The sequence below is a fragment of the Miniopterus schreibersii genome, assembly GCF_964146895.1.
Source record: "Miniopterus schreibersii genome assembly, chromosome: 20".
Lineage (NCBI taxonomy): Eukaryota > Metazoa > Chordata > Mammalia > Chiroptera > Miniopteridae > Miniopterus > Miniopterus schreibersii.
The window spans coordinates 13,734,850-13,756,655 of record NC_138122.1 but is presented as its reverse complement, the minus strand read 5'-3'; the positions used below and the strand labels follow the sequence as shown (position 1 = coordinate 13,756,655).

General features: G+C 58.7%; 2 protein-coding genes across 4 annotated transcripts in view; both read right to left on the bottom strand.

Annotated features, from left to right (window-relative positions):
* Positions 1–467: 467 nt before the first annotated feature.
* SUSD2 (sushi domain containing 2) lies at positions 468–7,969 on the bottom strand. The gene is made up of 15 exons (XM_081122667.1): positions 7,823–7,969; positions 6,491–6,698; positions 6,162–6,313; positions 5,469–5,636; positions 4,811–4,985; positions 4,481–4,682; positions 4,175–4,260; positions 3,820–4,088; positions 3,602–3,745; positions 3,349–3,507; positions 2,239–2,487; positions 1,857–2,123; positions 1,549–1,725; positions 1,292–1,394; positions 468–1,182 (listed from the first exon to the last, which is right to left on the bottom strand). Exons 1-15 carry the CDS (start codon positions 7,893–7,895, stop codon positions 1,158–1,160), a joined length of 2,457 nt encoding a protein of 818 aa, XP_080978793.1. The 5' UTR covers positions 7,896–7,969; the 3' UTR covers positions 468–1,157.
* A 3,610-nt stretch (positions 7,970–11,579) lies between these two features.
* CABIN1 (calcineurin binding protein 1) overlaps positions 11,580–21,806 on the bottom strand; it is a 117,890-nt gene continuing 107,663 nt past the window's right edge. For 2 of the 3 annotated variants that reach the window (XM_081122585.1, XM_081122586.1), the window contains exons 31-37: positions 21,676–21,772; positions 20,071–20,758; positions 18,416–18,486; positions 16,904–17,186; positions 13,556–13,720; positions 12,192–12,415; positions 11,580–12,090 (exon numbers count right to left, since the gene is read on the bottom strand). In XM_081122585.1, the coding sequence (XP_080978711.1) occupies positions 11,947–12,090; positions 12,192–12,415; positions 13,556–13,720; positions 16,904–17,186; positions 18,416–18,486; positions 20,071–20,758; positions 21,676–21,772 (1,672 nt within the window). In that variant the 3' untranslated portion in view covers positions 11,580–11,946. Of the gene's footprint in view, positions 12,091–12,191; positions 12,416–13,555; positions 13,721–16,903; positions 17,187–18,415; positions 18,491–20,070; positions 20,759–21,675; positions 21,773–21,806 lie in introns of all 3 variants that reach the window. The other variant, XM_081122584.1, reaches the window with a different exon arrangement.

The following is a 21,806-nucleotide window of genomic DNA, read 5'->3' as shown; positions in this document are numbered from 1 at the left end:
AGGGCACATGCCTGTGTTTCGTGCTCAATCCCCAGTAGGGGGCGTGCAGGAGGCAGCCGATCAATGACTCATCATTGATGTTTCTATCTCTCTCTCTCCCTCTCCCTTCCTCTCGCTGAAATCAATAAAGATATATTTAAAACAAATAAAAAACACAACATGGACCCCAGTCGGAAGACTTGGGCATGCCACTGGCTTCAGGGCAGTGCCGGGGCTGGGTGGGAGGCCCAGGGTCAGGCTAGGTCAGCTTTCTGCAATGTGAAGGGGCAAGTGCTGCCACTAAGAGAAGGCAGGCTGGCTCCGTCCCATCTCCTGGGCATCCAGTGTGGCAACTCAAATACCACATCCTTCCTCCCCACCCCCACGAGTGGTCACTTCTCAATCCCACTTTTCAGATGGAGAGACAGAGGCTAAGGAGGAACCTGTCCCAGGTAACCTGGCAGTGGATGGAGGACCCAGACACAGATGGCTTTGGACCCCGAAGGGCAACTGTGGAACTCTCTAGAACCAAGCACAGCACAAGCACCAGGACACCAGGAAGGGGGCACCACAGGTTTGTTTTCTCCTTGTACAGGCAGGGAGGGCTGTTTCAAGTGACATTCCAGAAGTTAGTTACAATCCCGGAGTTCAGAGGATGACTCTTCACTTAGGGGTCCTGTGGCTTCTCCATGCCCTAGACTGGCCCCAGCTGCAGTCTCGGCTGGGCCTGGGGTCTGGGAATCAAGACAGCCGAGTGCTGGGGCTCCAGGTCTCAGTCTATCAGGAATCAAGGGCAAGGGCATCAAACACTGGATCTGAGGTATTGACAATTGAGCATCAGATGCTGGGGTACTGGGGCTGGGGAGACAGGTGTTAGAGTTCAAGGGCATTGAGTCTTGAGTCTGGGGAATTAGAGATGCAAGTACTTGGGAAATAGGGGCTTGGGAACTGCACAGTTAGAAATCAGGATCTGGGTCTGAGGTGACAGAGGAGGACACCAGGCCCCGGGTCCACAGGCATTAAAGGCTCAGTTATCACATGTCTAGGTCCAGGTGCCAGGGATTTGGGGATTGAGGTACTGGGTGCGCACTCTTGGGAGTTCGGGCATTCTCTTGGGAGGCTGGTCTTCGGCTCCAGGGTGGCCTGGTGTACTAAATCGCCGGCCAAGAGTGCTCCTCTCAGGGCTGCGAAGTCCAGATGGCCCTGCAACAGAGATGAAGTCTAGAGCAGGCACAGTGGTCCCACTGGCACCCCAGGGGCCCAGGGTCTAGGGGAGCCAAGAAGGGGCAGGACTGCATGGGTGGGGTCTTACCTGTGGCTCTTCCTGCGTTGCACCAGCACATAGACCACGGCAACCAGAGCCGCCACCCCCAGGCCTCCAAAGATGATGCTCAGCAGCACGGTGTGGCTCCGTCCTGGACAGAGGGTGGGAGGTGAGGGTGGCCCAGAGTGTGGAGTGTGGAGGGCATGGGGACTGGAGTGAGGCATGCAGGAGGGCAAGTGTGTGGGGTGGAGCCAGACTGGGCTCGGTAGCAGGGGGCCTAGGACAAGTGGACCAGGCATCCTCACCTGGCTGGCACGTTGGGGTAGGCCTGGACCAGGTGCCATCAGCCTGGCAGAGGCTGACATATGCCCCATCCAGGCTGTAGCCATTGTCGCAGTGGAAATAGATAGTGGAGCCCATCAGGTACTTGATGCCTTCCTTCCGTCCATTGGGGGGTGGGGCCAGCCAGCCGCAGGACACCACTGGGGTAGAGACAGGGTGCAGATGACAACCCTGAGCCACTGGCTGCCTCCTGCAGCCAGCCACCAACCTGGGGGGCCATGTCCCAGTGCAAGGTGCCTACCCCCTCACCCTCACTCCCTGTATCCCTCACCAGGTTTCAGACTCTGCACACGATGCTGGTGCAGCTCGTGGGCCACCCGTGTGGCATTGCCCACACTCAGGCTCCCTGTGGCTGCCACATCGAATCTGCAGAAATGGTTGTCCCCACACAGTTTGGCTTCCTCAGTTGTCTGGCTGGGGCTGACCTCCTCAGGGAAGAGGGGCTGGAAGGTGGGGTCATGCTTGGGCCCGTACAGGAAGTTGTTGACCAGGAACCGAGAGTCATACGTGAGCAGGGAGGAGGCATTCTGCACAGCCCCTGGGGAGACACAGCAGGCCTGGGTGGTGGTAGAGTGTCTGGGGTCTCCTCCTCCCTGCCCTGATCCTGCCCCTGCCATGTCCCTTTCTCCAGCATGGGCCTCATGGTCACTCACAGTCAGCCCCGAACCGGTGTAGCTCTCGGGAACTCGAGGTGGGGGGCAGGATCCGCCCATTGCGCAGGGTGAAGTCGTCTGTGAGGTCGTCATTGAGTGTCCCGAGGAGGCCTCGAGTGTGGGTAAGGAACTTCTCAGGCAGCAGGATGGCTACACTCAGGAAGGGACCTTGGATGCTGACCTCCAGGCCAGCCCCCGATGATAGCATGATTGATACGCTGTCCCCAGCAGCCACTGACAGGAACATGCCTGGGCACAGGTGGAGCTGGGGTCAGGATCACCTCCTGTGGGCACTGTGTGGTGACCCCACAGCCCCAGGATGGGTGGGCCTTCATCCTTGGGCTTCAGGGGAAGGGCAGGGCGTCCCCAGGACCAACCCTGCTGACTGTGACTCCACCACTCCAGGCCCACACCTGTGCTGGGACCCTCCATGCTGATCTTAGGTGCCCAGGCCCTGAAGAGACCACCCCCCCCATGCTGTGACCAGGCATGGGGGTTGCCTGTTGGTCCTGGATCCCTGACTGGGAGGCAGCAGCCTCTGCCCTTTCCAGAGGTCCCTGCATTCTCAGTGCCAATAAGCTCATCCCAGGTCCCCACCCATCCCAACTGGGAGTCATTTCATTCATTCAGTTCTCCGAGGCAGCAGCACCACTGAGGAAAGGGGAAATGGAGAGGGAACTGCTGCTCCTTAACACTCAGGACAGCTCCTTGAAGCACTGCAGCTCCCAACTCCTCTGGGTTCCGGTGAGGACTCATCCCACTGTCCTGGCATCTCAGGGCTCTGACCAGTGTGTGTCTCGGGGCTCCAGGGGTGTGAGGGCTCGAGATCAGAGCAGGTTCTCCAGGCTGGACTTGCTATAGGGGGCCTAGAACCGTGTCTGTCCACAGACAGCCATGGATGGGCATGTCCACTGTGCCGCCTTCCGCAGTGGGGTGCAGCGGAGAGGGGCTGACTGTTGCTCTGCAGCAAACTGAGACACCTCCATCTCCACACCTGTGCCCTGGACACCATCCTTGTTTCAGGCCAGGGCTGTGAGAGGTGTGGAGGCCCAGGTGGAAGGGAAAGGGAGTGAGGGCAGCTCACTGACATTGTCTGGCCATCCCACTCACCCTTCAGGTCCATCCAGTTCTGCTCAGCAAAGCTGAGCACCTCATGGTTCAGCAGCACCTGCAGGATCCGTGTGCCACTGACCAACCGGACCTCCACCAGGTCAGAGTTGTCTTCTTGGACAGCTACAGCGGTCAGCCCTGTGCCTCGGTCCCGCATGCCTGGGGTGGTGGGTGCAAAATGGGGTCCACTCAGCTCCAGCCTCCCACCCGGGGTGACCCTGAGCCACCCAAAGCCCTCGGGCCCCGGCCTCACCCTCAGGCGTTGTCCTGGGCTCAGCCCGAGCCTGCACCCTCAGGTTGGTCAGCACTGACTCCAGCAGCACGTACTCGCCGCGGCCGTTGAATGTAAAGTTAGCGCCATCAAAGGTGACAAAGTGTGGGTCCCCAAAAGCAGAGGCTGGGGAGAGTGGAGGGTCAGGTGGGCTGCCCTGGCCTGGCCCTGCCCAGGACCCCACTCTGGCTGGCACCCACCTAGGCGAGGGGGCCGGTAGCTACGGCAGTCGCTGGACGGCCGTCGGTTCATGTAGCGGGAGCAATCAGGCGCCCAGAGGCAGCAGTGATAGAAGCTGATGACATCGTAGAGCCAGTGGGAGAGGCCAGGCACTCGGGGCGGTGCGCGGAATGGGGGTGCACCCCAGTCGTGGCCACGGTCAGGGGTGCTGCCACTGGTGGTGTCGGCCGTCAGGAGCTGCGTGCCTTCCGCCGTGTAGCAGCACTGCTGGCCTGAGCCGTACTTGGGGCTGGGGGCATGGACAGGTCAGGCCCCGCACGGGGGATCCTGCCCTCAGGCGCCGCCCCACATCCCCACCGCCACCTGGGCTCTCACCTGGCTTGCACGGAGCGCACGCAGTGCGCAGCCCCTGGGTGGTAGGTGCACACGCTGCCCTGCTCGATGTCACAGCCATAGTCAGTCTGTAAAACAGCAGGTTGCTGTCACCTGTCCCAGTGTCAGGCTCTGCCATTCCCATCTCATCCCCTGCAAGGGCGCTCAGACCCCAGCCCCGCCTCCCAGGGGCCTCCATCTGCTTCCCTCGTGTTGTTCTGGGCGGGCACGGCAGTGGCCGTGGTGGGAGCCGCTGGCCCCACTTGCACCCTGGCTTGTTCCTGGGCCCTGACCTGGGTGGGGACTCACATGGAAGCGGCCAGAGTCAGCTCGGGCCTGGGCCAGGGTGCAGGGGCAGTCAGGCAGTTCCTCCAGGAAGTTGGGCAGTTGATCTTCCAGCTCCTCCCAGGCCAGGCACTGAGTGCGGGCCCAGGCCACGGGGTCCGCCTGGAAGTCGTCGCCCAGGTGCCAGGCCAGCGCATGCTCGTTGCTCCAGAGCGCGTGCACGTCCCTGTGAAGACGCATGCGCAGTGAGGGCTGCCTGCCCTGCCTCTGCCCCTGGCCTTCCCGTCAGGTGCGGTGGGCAGGCAGCGGACAGCGGGCAGCCTGCCCCCTGCCCCTCCTCTGCACCGTCCTTACTTCTCTCCCGCATAGTGTTTGCTGTCGACGATTCTAAGCGCACCCACGTGCCATCTCTGGTAGTTCTGCGGTGCGGGCTTTGGAATGAAGGTGAAGAGGCCCGAGTTGGGGATGTTTGTGGCCAGGGGGTACAGGTATGACCACTGTGCCGTCCACCCCGCTGAGTATGGCTTCCCTGAGGGAGAGAAGGCCCCAGTCAGCCATGCATCCTGTCCAGGGACCCCCAGGCCAGAGGAGGGGTCGGTGCCAGTCTTTGGTGCTCAGAGAAGCCTGCTAGATGGACAGAGTACGGACAGATGAGCCCCATAACAGGACCTTCCCTGCTGCTCCCATAAGGACCCTGGCTCAAGTGACTACCACCTCCTTCCCCTACACTCAGGGTCACTGTCCCTGCTCAAGGCCAGGCCCAGGGCCATGTCAGAGATCCAGGGGCTCAGAGAGGAAAGGGAAGCAAGCCTTTTCTGTTTCCAGGACAAGCCTTGTATTCAGAAGCCAAGCATCCACCCACACCCCTGCCAATTCCCCTTCCTTGTCTCTACTTTCCTCACTCCAATCCCCTCTAGGATTTCCCCAGCCTGGGATTCCCTTTCTCTCATCTCTGCAAGCTCATGCTTCTGACCAAGCAGGCCCTGCAGAGGCAGCCTGCAGAGTGCCTCACCTGTCTCCTGGTAGCCCCACAGCTCTATGGTGACGGAGCTTGTGGGCAGAGCTGAGGCGTTCCAGGTCAGGGAGAGGTTACCCCTGGTGCCTGCGGTGCCATAGTATTGCCAGCGGGTCTCGTTCACCAGCTGGCTCTTCTCCGTCTCCGACACTTTGCTGGGGTGCACTAGGCAGGGGGAGGTAAGATGAGGGGAGGCCTGGGGAGGAGGACCCGGGGCCCTAAGAGCTGTGGGGGCCTCCCAAGAAGGGAGTATGTCAGCCCCATTAGAGCGATGGTGTTCTCCAGACCCTCACAGTGGTAGGAAAGGACAGAGGCTGGGAGAATGGGTCCCTATCCCCCATTGCCCAGGCCTCTGGCCTCCACCTGGCTCTCCTCTCCCCTGGCCTGGCCCAGCTGAGCAGGCAGGCACTGGCCCGTCTTGCTGGGGTACCCTTGCAGCCCCCACTCCCTCTGGGGTACCCTGCAGCCCCCACACCTGCCTGGATGCCATGGGGTGGAGAAAGGAGCTTTGGGAATCCAAACCCCTGTGGTTGGGCGGGCCTCTCAAAGGACTGGTTCAGCCAGAGTGGCAGGACCCAGGTGGGAGGGCCAGGTGTGCATAGACTGGCACTGGGGAAAGTCCCCATGGGGTGCCAGGGCCTGGGGAGGGTGCCTTGTGCCCATGGCCTGGGCCAACAAGGTGGGGCTCACCAGCCAGCCAGGTGCCTGATCTCGGGAAGGAGAGGCCATTGTCCATGGAGAGGGTGAAGGGGATTCGGCCAGTCTCGTAGAGCAAGGGTGACACACAATGAACACGTCCAAGGGAGTCCACGTGGCCGAGAGTTTGGACGCTCTCCCTAAACCTGTGGAGGGCAGAGGTAGCAGAGGATGGGCCAGGGTGAGCTGACCCTCTCTGAGGCCTGGGCCCCTGACCTCCTTGGGGACCCATTCAACCAGCTCTCCCTGTCCTTGGTTCTCAGAGCTCCACCCAGCAAGCTGGGGGATCTGCCCCCAGCATACATGGACCCTCGTGCCCCCACCTGCAGATCACGCTGCTGATAGGGCTGGGCCACTTGAGGTGCTGCACCACGAAGTCCTTGCCGCCCATCATGGAGCCTGAGTAGGGTTTGATCTCTAGGCAGAAGTCCCGCAAGTCTGAGCAGCAGTTGCCCAGGCCAAAGCAGGTTGGGTGGCAAGAGCAGAGCCTACCCAGTTCCCCACAGCGGTTGGAGCAGCTCTCCTGGGCATCTGGAAAAGAAGGGCCCTGAGCACCTGTCCCCATCGGATGCTGGACCAGCTGCCCCATGCGCAGGGCCTGTGTCTATTTCCCGGAGCCCATTAGAGAGAAGCATGCCCAGCAGATTGCGGCCGGGGATTGTACTGACCACCACGTGGACACAGTGGAAACCCACAGGGCCTATGGGCCGGGGTAATTCTCAGTACAGATCACCCAGCAGTTCACTGAGTGACTGGCTAAAATGAGGGAGACAAGGAGAAGTGCCTCCAAACATACAGCTTTGTAGGGTCAGAAGGAGCCCCTAGGGTACAACGGACCCTCAGTCTGCAGCTGATGGCATCCTCAGGTGGACACAGGTGAGGGACAGGCCAGGGACCTGTCTCCACTACTTGGTGGAGGTACTGAGGCTGGGATCACACGTGCCACCTAGCCTTCCCTGACACCCCCTAAAGGGGATCATTCAAGGGCTAGGCCTGGGCCTGAGCCACTCGGTGGCCCCACTTCACCCAGGGCAGGGCCTGGCACTCAACGTGAATAAATATTTATTGACTGAGGATGTGATGGCTCAAGTAGGTGGGGCTGAGTGATGCCAGTGAGTTAAGTGGCAGGAGGGTGGTGGCTCTTCTCTGCTAAGGAGATACGGGCTGGGAGGCCTGCGAACTCCAGCCTTGCCCAGCAGAGTGGGGGATGGGGTGGGAGGGGCAGGCAGGGTCGCGGTTCTGAAGTGTGGTTCTTCTGCTACTTTCTGGGGTTCAGCTCCACCCTCACAAGGACCCACATCCTGCCTCTGGTCATACAGGGGATCAGTGGGACTGGGGGGGGCTTCTCCATGGGTAAGCACACACTCCATCAGGGCTCTGGGTACAGGCCAAGGGCTCTTCTGAGCCTGCCACCCACCTAGCCACTTCCTTCCCAGGCAGCCAATGCATCCCAGCTCCCAGCAGGTTTAGGGTGGGCACCACCCAGACCCCACCCCCATCCCTGCTGGGTCGCCCTTGACCCTGGAAACCCCCCAGTTTCTTCCCATGGCTCGACAGTTGGTCAGAGGCGGAGTCCAGAGGGGCATTTGACCCGAGCCTGTCTGCAACAGACAGATGGACAGGCAGGGGGACAGAAGGGAAGGGAGGGGACATACCTGCTGCAGGCAAGGGGCCTGGGCCTGGGGCCGTTGCAAGCAGCAGCAGAGCCCAGGGAAGGAGAAGCTTCATTGTGTGTCCTGTGTCTGTAGCTGGCAGCGCAGCAGTGGCAGGGAGGCTCCAAGACTGCAGGCCGGCTTACTTCCAAAGCTTGGCCCCGCCCTTCCCGAGCTTAGCACCAACGCCCCGCCCTGCCCCGCCCCTCCCTTCACTAGGTCCCCTCTCAAAGTCCATAGGTGCCCCTGTGAGCCAGCAGAGCCCAACCTGCCCCGTTAGCACATTCCTGGCCAGCCGGACTGGGACACGGGGAGGGGGCCAAAGCGACAGCTGCCGGACATCTGGCACTAGAGGAGCCGGACGTCCAGAGGCTGCGGCTCTGACAGCTGGATCCCAACCCTGGCCCTACGCTGAGTGGCTCCTGAAAGGGACCGAATTTTGGGGTGGGTAAGGTGGGATTGCACTTGCAATCGCAGGACTCCACTCTCTGGGATCTTCTACCAAAGTTGTCTCATGTCTAGTCCTCAGTTTCCCTGTAGGGTGGTGTGTGGGCACTGAAGGAGGACCCCATGGGGGGTGAGGGTAGGTGGGTGGGATTTGTCAGGTCAGATCCAGTTTCACTGTGATTTCCTTTGGAGGGAGGTGGTGAATGGTGAGGGAAGGGCCCAGAGTGGGGAACTAGGACCAGAACCCAGTCTTCTGGAGAGAAGCCACCCAGCCCCACCTGCCCTGGGCTGTCACTCATGGAGTTTGCGTATCTCTTCTGTGTTCCCCCTCCTTTCTGATTGTGTAGGTGAGGAAACTGAGGCCCAGGCAAAAAGGGTGGGGCCAAGGTCACTGGGAGAGGCTGAACTAGGAAGCCCTAGGCTGCTCCTTCAAGCTCCCCAGGCTAGGGTGGGTAGGGAGGATCCAGGCCTGGAACTCACTTGGGCCCTATCACCTGCAGCTGGGTGTTGGGACAGGCAGATAGTCCTCTCCCCAGAAGCATCTTTTCAAAGGGACCCAGCCCTGATCTCACAGGGAGCTGAAATTAGCTTTTGGCAGGAGCTTAGACTATCCAGTTGTGACCTGCTTCAGCAGGGGGGGGGGGGGTGTCTCGCCAGCCTGTTCCCTGGGCACCACCCCTCTCAGATGGTGGCTGCTGTTGCTCCAGAGAGGTGGCACCAACAAGCATCAGGGAAGCCAGTCTGGGGAGTTGGGAACACAACTCCCAACTTGGTTGCTGGGTGCTTGGGGCACCTCTTGCAGGGATGAGACAGGTTAGTAAGAAGCTAGGAAAACTCCTTGGCAAGTGGAAATGGGGAAACTGAGACAGATAGACCCCCTGACCTTTCATATCACTGGTCATTTGTTTTAGACACCCATGACCTTTCCTCTTTAGAGATAACATCTAGGCATCAGTTATTTCAGTTCCAGGCCCAGAAAAGCAGCAAAACTAGGTGGGTGATGCCAGGACCAGTTGCAGTTATTAATGACCACCTGCCCTGGTGCTGACCAATCAGTAGAGACCGTGACCCTAAAGGGGCACACCTAGAAAGCTGATACATATTCTATTGAAATCCCCCCCTAAACTAGTCTTTAAAAAACTCTCAAAACACCCCTGATCAGTGTGGCTCCGTGGTTAGAGCGTCGGCCCGCTCATGGAAGGGTCTCGGGTTTGATCACCAGTCAAGGGCATATACCTGGGTTGCAGGTTTGATACCTGGCTCTGGTCAGGGTGTGTGAGGGAGGCAACCAATCTATGTGTCTCTCTCACATGGATGTTTCTTGCTCACTCTTTTTCCCTCCCTCCCTCCCTCCCTCCCTCTTTCCCTTCTATTCTCTGATAATCAATGGAAAAAATATCCTCAGGTGAGGAATAACAAAACCCACTAAAAACTCAAAGGACCCAGCTCCTGGGAGCATGCTCACACCTTTCCTTCCCCCTCTTCTTCCCCCACAGGGGTGCATCTCCTAAACTTTAAGGGTCTCCAGGGACTTGCAACCAGGGGAGCAATGGGCAGCAGCAGCTTGTCCTGGGTTAACTCCCTGAACCGGTCTCCAAGTCCACTTTTTCTCACTTCCCAGTGAGCTAAAGCAGCCCAGCCTAGGTCTCTCCTGTTGCTTTTTTAAAAATCCTCACCTGAGGGTAGTTTTTCCATTGCTTTTCAGAGAGAGAGACACACACACACATACACATTGACTGGTTTCCTCCCAACCGGAGCCAGGGGTGAACCTGCAACGAAGGTATGTACCCTTGGTTGGAATCGAACTGGGACTCTTCAGTCCATGGGCCGACTCTCTAACCACTGAGCAAAACCGGTTAGGGCTCTCCTGTTGCTTCTTATATGCTAAGCCCTTCCTTGTTTCACTGTCCCCAGCTTTAATCAAGGTACCCTCAAAATCACCTGGACTTGTACTGTGAAATCTTTCCTGGAGGAAGTCAAGAACCCACACACTACAGACTCGCCTGAGGCAGACCCACTCAGGGCCAGGTTCCCTTTCTGGTGACCAGCAGTGGGTGTGGGCACTGACGCCCTGCCCAGGAAGCAGCCTGGACACCCAGCCTGGGGGCTGGTGCTGACTCATCCCAGGGTCAAGGGTGCTTCCTTGGGCACAGGTTAGGGAAGAAGGATGGTAGGAATGCTCCTGGAGCGGCCTGAGGTGTTGTGCAGCTAGAAAAGGCCCTGGGAAGCGGCCAGGTTGTTCCCAGGAAACAGGTCTGTGGACCAGGAGAAAGGAAGGTTGCCATTTTCTCTTTCTAGCCTGGGCACTCTAGCTGCATGTATTCAGAGAATGGGAGTTCAAGAAGCTGGGAGTGTCGTGTGGGGTCTCCATTCTGGACAGAGCCTTTCCCGGGAGGCCCAGGGGGCAGAGCCAGCCCAGAGCTATGAAGGCAGCTAGGCCTCAGTGGGGGTGGACAGTATAGAGAAGGGATGCATGCGGCTTAAACCGCGGCCCCTCAAAACAGACGGGCTTGAGGCCTGCGAGGGCAGGGCCAGCCAGCATGGCAGGCTGGCTAAACACTCTGCTGTCACCTTTAAAAATTCTTAATTTTTTTTTAATCTTCATCCAAGGATATGTTTTAGAGAGAGGAAGGGGGAGAGAGAGAAACACTGATGTGAGAAACATCAATTGGTTGTCTCTTGTAAGCACCCCTACCAGGGAATGAACCCACAACCTAGGCACCTGCCCTGACTGGGAATCAAACCTGCAACCTTTTGGTGTATGGCATGATGCTCCAATTAACAGCTACCCAGCCAGGGCAAAAAAATCTCAATTTTTTAACAAGGGGCCCACCTTTTTTTCTTGCACTGAGCCCCACACCTTGTGTGGCTGGTTCTGTTAGAGGGCAAGTGTGGTGGGAAGTAAACACCCTTCTCTCCAGCCCCATCATCCCCTCCCCACAGCTCACCCTTCCTGATACAGACTCTGCCCCTCAGGATCCCCTAGGGCCCCCACCACATTGGGGTGCAAGCAAGCTCCTCAGCACAGCCTGGACCCTGCCTACCCCCTGCAGCCTCCCCCCATCCCCACTCGAGAGGGACTAGCCCTCACACCTCTGTCCTTCAGGGGACGCTCCGGACATCCCTCCCACGTCTCATCCACAGGGATCTGCCCTGCTTGGCTCCTGGGCCTGGGTTTATCTCATCCCAACTGAGTACCCTGCTCCCTGGGGTACCTGAGGGCTGCACCCAGACCTATGGGAGGAGGACCCCAGAAACTCTAGACAGCAATTGGCTGAGGGAAACCCCAAGGGGTGAACAGAGAGGCAAAAAGAACTGTTCCATCTTTATTAGAAAAGAAACCAAAAAAGGGAGTGGGGTGAGCCTGACCCTAAATGACCTCTCCACTGTGACACAGGCAGAGCCTGGCTTGTCAGGCTTGTCTGGGCATCAGGTGTGGACATGGCCCCCTGGGCTGCGCTCGAGCACATTTACAAAGTCAGCATTTCGTAGAAAAGGATGCCGGCCTGCACAGACTTCGACCCATAATCCGTCCATTTTCACGTGGCTAAGCTCGGCCTCCTCTGCCCCACTGAGTGGGGACAGCCCCCAACCCAGGTGGGCAGGGAGGATGCCACACAGGAGGGAGGCTGGGCAGCTGGGGGGCTTTATGGGCCCCTGGAGTGGCTGGGCTCTGGCCCTCAGATGTCCATGTAGTCATCGTCTTCATCTGTGTCACTCTCCAGCGAGGATTCTTGGCTTGATGTCTCCAGGACCTCCAGAGCCGGCTGGCACAGGCTCTCCTTCCTCACCGTGGCAGCCGACTGGGCAGACAGGATGGCTGACTGCAGACAGGGCAGGGCACTGGTCAGGGCAGCCTGGCCTGGCCCCAGGCCCCTGGAGCCTGAGCCCCCACCCATGCCCCATGCCCAGCACCCTCGGTTACCTTCAGCTTCTGCTTGGTCTCCTCCGAGATGCTGCCTTTGGGTGAGAGCAGGGTTGGGGTGGGTGGTGTGACAGTGATCTCAGGGGGGAACTTGGTGGCAGCTGAGGGGATGACCAGCTTTGGCATGTTGGGCAGGAGGCGAGATTTGGCCCGGCTGGGTTCTGCCTTGCCCAGGCCCTCGGATGGCTGGGCACTCTCACTGCTGGGCACCTTGGAGCTGGCAACTGTGGGATGGACCACGGGCTCTGAGCCTGGCTCACAGTCTCCTGGGCCTACCTGCCCCTCCCCAATTTGGGCCTGTTTCCCTTCTGGAAGACAGGGGCACCAAAAATGCCTCTTCTGTCTGCATTAGACCATGGGTGCATTCCCTTGGCCTTTCTGCCTGTGCTGGCTGGCAGAATCCAGGTCTCCTGTCTCTCTCTGCCTCCCTTGACTACTGGGCTCTGGCTCTAGGCTGTGAGGTATGGGGGCTGGGATGCTCCCAGGAAAACAGTGCACTCTGGGAGCCCAGGTCCTGGGACAAGGGTGAGGTCCTCAGAACCTTCCCAGGGATTCCGCAGGCCCTGGGTGCTGTGTATGCATTAACTCTCACATCCATGCTACTATCCTAGAACATGTCTTATTAGTGCGCATGCCCCAGGGAGAACGCTGAGGCCCAGAGCCCAGGGTGTCCACTTTCCCCTCAAGCTCCAGGGTGGGCCTGGGGCTTGGTGTGCCTGAAGCCTAGAGGCAGCAATTCCGGGCAGGCAGCCTCTGGGGAGCTGCATGAGCCTGGCTGGTCTCCACATTCCTCCTTGGTCCCATGGCTTTAAAAGGAGCGGGGCTTACTCAGAGCTCAGGCCTGGCGCCAGGTCCTGCCGTCCAGAGTGGGGTCTGTGAGAGGCTCTGGCCCTGAGGAGTCCCCATGGGGCCTGGCTGGGTGGAGCGGCTGATGGGAATGGGCTGACGCGAACATGAATGCCTGTCTGACCTAAATCTACTGGCCACCCCTCTCTGCCTGCCAGACTCCTCCCCCGACATGCCTGACTCTCCCCTGGCCCCATCTGGGCATGGGCACCACGCCAGCTTGATAAACAGCCTAGGCCTGGGCTCTGCCTGTCCTAGCTATTTCCCTCTGTGGAGCTGAGGGTGGAATGAGGGACTCTCAGGGGCTCCTCTCCTAACCCTCTCTCTACACCTGGCTCCCACCAGGCTCTTTAACCGGGGCCTCCCTTGTCCATACCTCACCACTGGGCCCTCCCCCAGGCCCCAGCCTGCCAGCACTTTCCATCCTTCCAAGGGAGGAAGGCACTTCTGCTGGAAAGCCCATCCTGGCTGCTGGTCATGGGCCCTGCCCAGTACTGGGCTTCTCTCAAATGCCTTACCCTGGCCGCCGGTGGGCTCGGTGCCTATATGTGGGGTAGTCGCTGCTGGCCAGCAGTGTGGCTCTGCTGGGGGACCCTCCGGGGCCGTCTTCACCTGTTCAGTGCACTGAGGCTTCTGGGGTGGGAAGCCAGCACCCTCTGACCCTCCTGCCAGCTCCTCTCCCTCTGTGGGGACACAGGGTAGCTGTGGGTTACACCCAGCCCAAGGGACAGGGCCCCTCCCTCCCAGGCCCTGGGACACCCAGCAGGGGCCCTGCACTGACACAGCTGTCTATCTCTACAGAGTGGCCCACGGACCAGCAGTGACTCCTCTGGAACAATCACATGGGTAGGGCCAAGCTGGTACTAGCAGGAAACCTTCATACCCCCTCCCCCCACCAGCACACACTAGTGGACCGTTGTGTACCTGACACAGTGGGGAGCAGCACTGAGACCACAGGCCTCCCCACTCTCCCCAGCTTACAGGAATCACAATCAGACACAGTCAACCAGGAACACGGTTGGGACTCAAAACCAAACCAACCAGCTAAGACCAAAGTGGAGGGAGTGGTATGCTGGCACCGTGATCTCCTGCCAGGCCACACTTTCCGTGGCATGAGGCAGGGGCCAAGAATTGGCTTCAGTCGTGCCAAGGACTGGATGGAGGGACGAAGACTGCACCATGGCCACCAGCCAGGCCATTAGTCAGCAGCAGTCTACTTGTTCCCAGGCCCCCAGGCCCTGCCTCTCCCCTCCGCTCTGCTCCCAGCTGCATCCAGGCCTCTTCGAAGTCCGGATCCTTACCCTGCTCTCCTCTTCCTTCTCACTCGGGGCCAGAATCTCCTGCCACACTGACCACTACCCTACTACCCTTCCACTCCTCCACTTTGCCCATCAAGTTCCTTCTGCCAGGAGCACTCCCCCCTTCTCTGGCAGGTGAAGTGCGCCCCCAGCTCTGTAGGAATGACAGCTTCTGGTACTGGGACAAAGACAGGCCATGCAACAGCCCCAGTGCCCTGGTTGTTGGCTTCCCGGTCCTCTGGGACAGAACCTTCCTTGGCTGCCTGGGCCTTGAGCCACTCCCTCCCTCTCACTGCATAGCAATCAGGGTAACAGACTCTTTGTCCCCATATACAATGACAGGCAGGGATGAATACCATGGAAGGCTCCTCCTGCTGCCCTCCTGGACCCAGGGAGCAGGGAGAGCAGCAGGACTCCTGTGTCACTGGGGCAGGACTCAGGCCACCGCAGCCAGGCACCCACCCACAAGGCACACCTGCTGGGTGTCCAGTCCAGGCCCTTCATAGCTGGCAATGCCCTACCTGCCTGTCTTCACACAGCTGCTCCCTAAGAGCCTGGCCGAGTGGCCTGGAGGAGCTCAGGTGGGATGGGGGCAGTGGGGTGGGGCAGGAATCTACAAGACAGGGCCGTGATGAGGTGGGGCCTGGCATACCTAGAGCAGGGCCTGTGGCTGAGAAGCTGCCCTTAGTGGGGCCAGGTGTCAGGCTGCCTCCCTCCTGCCCAGGGTACTGTCTGCCCTTCCATTTTGGTGGGTGGCCAGGAGGAGGGGCATTTGAGACAGGGGTGTCCAGGTCTAGCAAAGACTCCAGCACATGGAGTCCAGGCCAAGCAGCCCCCTCTCTTCCCCAAAGCAACTGTGAGGATGTCTACAAGTGGGCCTAAGGAGTGGGGACCTGCCAGGGGCTCAGCCTTCAGGGAAGGGTTGTCTAGGGCTTTGGAGTCCCCTGGCCTCAGGTTCTCTGTGGGAAGCTGGTGGCCAGGTTGGAATCCTGAGCATCAGGGCAACTCTCCCTGTTCCCCTGGGCAGTCTCACAGCCTGGGTGCTGGGTTCCCAAGGCCAGTGTCCTGGGAGCCCTGGGCCCTGGTTTAGACTTTCCGTGGCTTCTTGACTGGCACGAGGCTGGCACTCCAGCCCCTCAACCCCACTCAATGGGCGGTACCCTGCTCTAAGGCCTCACCTAGGCTGGTCCTGCAGCCTACAGCCTCCATTTATACCTTGTGTGCTGGAAACTGAGATACAATGAGACAGTGGGGAACAGGGACAGCCAGGCTGCAGGACAAAGAGAACCACTTACAGTTCAACTCCTCTTTGTCCTGTAGCCTCCAGAAGCTTCTCTCAGAGCAAATGGCTAAGGGAACTGACCCCAGGAGAAGTGACTCTTCCTCTCATAGGGCCATGGCCAGCACAACTGTAACTGATTAGGAAGAGGGTCCTTACACTTCCAGGATCCTCAAAGCAAACGGGATGGCATGGGATGAAACATCAGTGCCTGATGCTTGACAGTAGGTAGGAAGAGCTAACAGAGGAAGGACTGCCATCCCCTGCTTCCACTTAGGCAGAGCAACCTGAGGGGCAGTGCTCCCGTCATGGCTGGCTGGAGCTTTGAGATTTGGCAGCTGTCAGACACTCCTGCCAGGGGTGGCTGTCCCATCCTTCAGGAAATGACACAGCCAAGGTTTCAGGGTTGGAAGCAGCAACCCCAGATGTAGCCCTCACATGGGACTGGGACTGGGAGGACAGGCAAGGCTTCAGGGACAATCTGGGTGTGCAAATAGGCGCCTGGCTGTGGGCCCATGCAGGGCCTTGGCAAGGTTGCAGGTTGGGTCGCAGAGCAGGGTGGGAGAGGCAGGGGTTGGGGGGAGGGTCTGACATGGCAGACAGCACCTTTCCCACTCCCTTCCTGCGCACTGGCCTTTGAGGCACTGTTTCAGTGCCTCCTCTGGAAGCCTCAGGCCTGTTTGCCCCTCCCTGACCTGCTGGCTATCCCTGCCCACAGCTCCCATTCCCCGTGGCATCCTGGGTTTAGAAGGAACAAGAGCCCCCTCCCTCCTACTAACAAAGCCACATCACTGTCCCTTTTCCTTCATAAGCCAATCAACTTGCCCCCCCCCCCCCAGCATGTGAGGTCAGGACCTCCTCCCCCTCCCCAGTCTCCTTCTATTTTATCTGGTTATCTATTTATCCTGAGGCTTTGTGGGAGGAGAAAACAAAGTCTAGGCAAACCAGTGATGTCAGTGCTCCCTCCCTCCTTCCTCACCACACCCGTGAGGGGGTGCTGTCATCACCACCCTTTTATAGATGGGGAGACTGAGGCAGGGAGACTGAGGCACCAGAGGGTTAGGTTAAAAGAGAGGTGTGTCCACCGGGTGAGTGGCTGATGAGCAGACCCAGAGGTCACGCCCCACCCTCACTCCCAGCTCAGTGATCACCAGGCTGGAGGTGGCCCTGCCTTCCCCTCTCCCACTCTTCAGGCCAGGAGCAGGACTTGCTGCCAGCTGGTTGCAGGGACCTGGGCCCGTCTGTGGCCAGGCCAGGCCTCACACTCCAGATGGGCAGACAGGACTCACCTGGGCCCAGAGAGGCCATGCTGGGGGTGGCCTCGGGCCTGTGTAGCTGGGGGGCCCCGGGGTCCTTGGATGGGTCTGGGGTAGAGGCTGACACCGAGGGAGGGCAAGTGATAATAGCTGTGGCAGCAGCTAGCGCAGGACGGGGCTTGGTGTGAGTGTCACTGGGTCGTTGGAGAGTGTCTGCTGGCACAGGGTCAGGGGCTGTGGGGGCCACAGCTGCAGGAAAGAAGTTCTCTCGACTGTCCTTGGGGTGCTTTGGGGTAGTAGGTGTGTCCCCTGAGACCTGTGAGGACAAACAGGAGGTGAGGAAGGCAGGCTGGGCAGCCCTGAGCCCACACTGTCCCATAGGACACCTGTCTGTGCTGGGACTGTTTAACATAGCTCGCACTCCCAGGACCACGCTCTGGGCCTCCAATGCTGCCAACGAGGCTCACAGGCAACCCTTTAGGACACTGCTAGGGTCCCAGAATCCCTCTCTGGAAAGATGCCCAGGCATGGTGGTGGGGACTCAGTGGAGAGGCCTCAGGCTGGCCAGTATCTCCAGCAGCCTTTGCCCTCCCACTTCTGGGTCCCAGCCTGGGAGGAGCATGTCAGCCATGACTTGGGACATGGGGTCGTAGTATCCGATGTGAGAATTGTAGTAATGAGGGCGACTTCAGTCATCTATGGGTAGGACAGACCTGTCTCTCCTAGGCAGACATACCAGGGGGAAGGTGAGCACTATGTCCCTGTCCTGGGGGAGCGGGCTTCAGCTATATAGGTGATGGCAATGACTCTTTATGTCCAGAGCGCCCTCTAGGGGTGTGCCAGGCTGCCATGGCAACTGGGACATGCCCCCAGCAAAATGGACACTCACTGAGGGGCAGAAGCAGCAAGCTCTGAAGACCATGGCTACCTCCTCCCCAGCACTAGACAGAGGTGGGCCCAGGACAGCTGTGACTGTCTCACTTGCCTTCCCTCTGAGGTCCTCTGACAGGCCAGGCCCGAGCTGGATGCTGGTCCTCTTTGAGCCTCAACCGCCTCCTCTAAGAAATGGGACCCCTCTGGCTACTTTGGCAATTAACGGTGGTGTGGACTACCTACCAGAGGGCAGGGCATGTCTCTCCAGGTAGTCTGACCCTTGGCTGGGGGATGGGCCCACCTGTGTGGCCTATAGCCTGCTTGGTCAAGGCTGAACCTCTGGGTTTCCTCAGACCTACAGCCCCTGCAGGGGTGGTGACCCGATGCCCCATCCACTGAGAGGAAGCCTCAGGCTGCAGCTGGATGCCCACTGCCCTGAGCTCCTGCCTCAGGATACCCTCACAATACACTTCTCCAGGGAGAAACACTAAAGGAGAGCCCCGGTGTGCGAGGCCACTCACTTGTGCGACTGGGGCTAGGGTAGTCGGGCCACCCCTGGGGACATGAGGCTGCACCTATTCAAATGGCAAGTAGCCCTTGACCCAGTGACCCTGACTCAGGGGTCATTCCTACAGAAACATCCAAGGTTGGCACAAGCTGGGTCAGGCTTACCTGTCTCTGGGCGGCGGCCCCAAGGTGCACCTGACAGAACTTCACAGCCTGCTCCAGCGCAGCCTCTTCGTCTACCTGCACAAGGAAGCACCTGAAGTCAGAAAGCCCAGCCCCAGCTCCTGTGAAGGCCCTCCCACCGATGACACCTGGGCCCCAACCCCGCCAGGCTGGGCAGGTGCACATCCATCTCCTAGGTCTGTCCCCTAGGACCAAAGCTCTGGCCCATCTGGCTATCCCAAGTTCATTCCTGTGACCTTGTTATTTCATCCCCAGGAGTGGAGGCTGGCAGGATGCAGGCCTTTCAGAATCTGAGGTCTGGAAGGTGGGCAGGTCTTATTTGACTCAGAGCCCAAGAGCCAAAGCACAGGGGGGTGGGAACAAGGCTGGGGAGTTGTGGGGGCCACCTTGGAGAAGCGGGCAGGGTGTGAGTGAGACAGCCTGGAGTGTCCAGAGCAGCCGGGGTGGGCAATGTGGGGGAAGGGTCCTCCCATAGCAGGGAATGAAGGGCTTTTTTTTCCTAATTAATCAGCAACAAAAACAAATAAAAGTTAATATTGGATGCTGGTGAGGTGGTGATAAAAAAGGCACTCTCAAAAGTGGCACTGCAAATGGACAGTTTGAGAAGAAATTGCATAGGAGGATGGTCGGCCTGTTTGAGCCAGTCATTGTAGTTCTGGGGGGTTTTCCTGTGGAAATCATTTTATTCTATTTATTTATTAAAAATTTTTTTAATTATTATTTTTTATTTTAGAGAGAGAATGGAAGGGGGAGAGAGAGAGACATCGATTTGTTGTTCCACTTTTTTATGCATTCATTGGTTACTTCTAGTATGTGCCCTGACTGGGGATTGAACCTGAAACCTTGACATATCAGGATGACGCTCTAACTGGAAATCACTTTTTTTTATGCCTTTATTGACTCAAGAGATGAAGGGAGAGGGTGAGAGAGAGCTAGAAACATCAATGACGAGACAGTTATCACTGATCAGCTGCCTCCTGCATGCCCCCCACTGGGGATCGAGGCCACAACCTGGGCATGTGCCCAGACAGGGAATCAAACCGTGATCTCCTGGATCATAGATCAATAAAAGTTAATATTTCCAGCTGAGCCATGCTGGCCGGGCTGGAAATCACTTTAAGTAAAAAAAAGCTGCATGCCCAATGCATTAAAAAAAAAAAGGCAGGCAAAATCAGAAGGGCAACAGAACCTCTTCACAAAGCGGTAGAGGACAGCCACGAAGGTCTCTGAAGAAGTGGCCCAAAGCCCTGTCATAGCAGTGGGCTCAGGGGTGCTGTCTCCCTGTCCTGGATTTGATAAGATTTCTGTAAAGTGGATTTATTTCCTTTAAAATTAAACACAGACTTGTTAAAGCTTGGGTGTTTTTTTTTTTGGTATATTTTACCCCGTTTTATTGAGGTATAGTGACAAAACTGTATCTAAAGTATACAACCACATGCCTTGATATGCTCGCTGTTTTTCTGACCCTAAACCTATTGCATGTGCACTGTAGGAAACCTCAAATGTAGGGAAGTGAATAGCAGGGGTGGGGTGGGAAAGACACCTAACACGCACCCGAAAGGGCAGGCGCTGGGACACCTGGGTAGGCTGAGCATGGCCCTCCATGAGTACACGACCCAGACCCACTCCTTAGCCACCCACCTGCTTGATGAGCATGTAGGTCTCAGACATGATCCTCTCAATACGGCCCAGGTCATAGGCCACACCCTTCTGGCCTTGCTGCCACACTCGGTAAGCATCCAGCAGGAGCGTCTTGCCTGACTCCGTGTCCTCCAGGAGTTTCCTCTTGCGGCTAGGGCGTGGAGGTGGCTCCTCAGGGTGGCCACCTGCCCTCGTGGTGGTGGCGGTGGTGGCTGTGGGGGTGGCGGTGGCAGGGGCTGGCTGGGCTGGTGTGAACGGGCTGGGCTGCTGCCTGGTGCTGATGCTCAGCTCCTCCAGGGATAGCTCAGTGGGCCGGCTCTCAGGGGCCTGATCCCGAGGGGAGCGGCCTGGTGGCAGGGGCAGTGCCCGCTCTGAATCCAAGCGGCGAGCTGCAGCCTCACCCGTGTCCATGGGCTCAGTGGGGCCTGCCTGGGGGCTCTCCTTGTCCTTCCGTTCTCTGCCCTGGTCTGCACTGTCTCCTGCGTCCATAGCCACAGGCCGGTGGATAAGGGGACACACTTTGCCCCCTGGCTCAGCCCCCGGCCCTGAGCCATCAGCCAGAGGGGGCTTCTTGGCGTGGGGGAGGCCCTCCTGGCCATCTTCAGGATTGGCCTTGTGGGAGACGTCGGTAGTCATCCTGGCTCCAGGAAGGCCACAGGTCTTGGGCCCTGGGTGTTCTGACCCCTACAAGAAAACCAAAGGTAAAAGACTGTGTCTTTTGGTGTTTCCATAATAAAGCACCCCTGGGCACCAGGTTTGCCCGCTCAAGTTTACTCTGGCTCTGCCCATCTGCTTGCGGTCCAGGGCTGGGCCTGGAGATCTGCCTGAGGGAGACCCTCCCTGCTGGACCTCCAGCCTTCAGAGGGGCCAGTGGGGCTCTGGAGGTGGCACTGCTGCAGGAGAATAGTCTTGGCTGCATCAGGCAGCATTCCTCTCAATGTGAGCCTCAGGGCAGCCCTGGGTGTCTGATAGGGAGGTGACCTGCCAGGCCTGCTGCAGAGCCAAGCCCTCCTGCCCTGGGCTCTCATGTGCCCCCAGTGCAGAGGCCGGGATGAGGGTCTCAGGAGGCACTGTACCACAGCCCAGCCAGTCCTACTGGGCAGGTAGCGCTGCAGGGAGACTACTCTGGCTCAGGTCCCAAAGGCCCCACCTGCTAAGCCAGTGACTTAAACTCCTGGGCCTCCAGGTGCTCAACTGTAAATCGGGGAGAGGACTGTGGGTGCCTCAGGGGGTGAGAAGGGACCGTGTGTCAGGGTGCTCTCAGAGCCTTGCTCAGCCTGTGGGAAGCAGGCTGGGCAAGGGAATGGCCAACTTTGCCATCTGTTTTGTCATTACGGCTGCTATTACGCAAGTTCAGGGCTGGAACAGGGAGCCATGGTGAGAGCAGCCTGGGGAATGTCACTATTATTCTCACTGACCACAAGTCCACATTTGCCCTCAATAAGTGCCTGTGAATTATTACGGTTGACATTTCCATCTAGGGTGGCAGGAGGGTGATACTTCACAGGTGAAGACACGGGAACCTGCCTAAGGGCACTAGTGAATGAATAGCAGGGAGGGGACCCCAACCTGGGAGAGGAGAGGGGCTGCAGGCAGCATACCTCTGCGAGCTCGCTCAGTGTGTCCTCCAGCACCTTCACAGTGAGGATGAAGGCCCGCTGTGCCAGGACCTGGCGGTCAGCATCTCGAAGATACTTCCTGCAGGTACCCGGGGGTGGCCAGAGAGGACGGC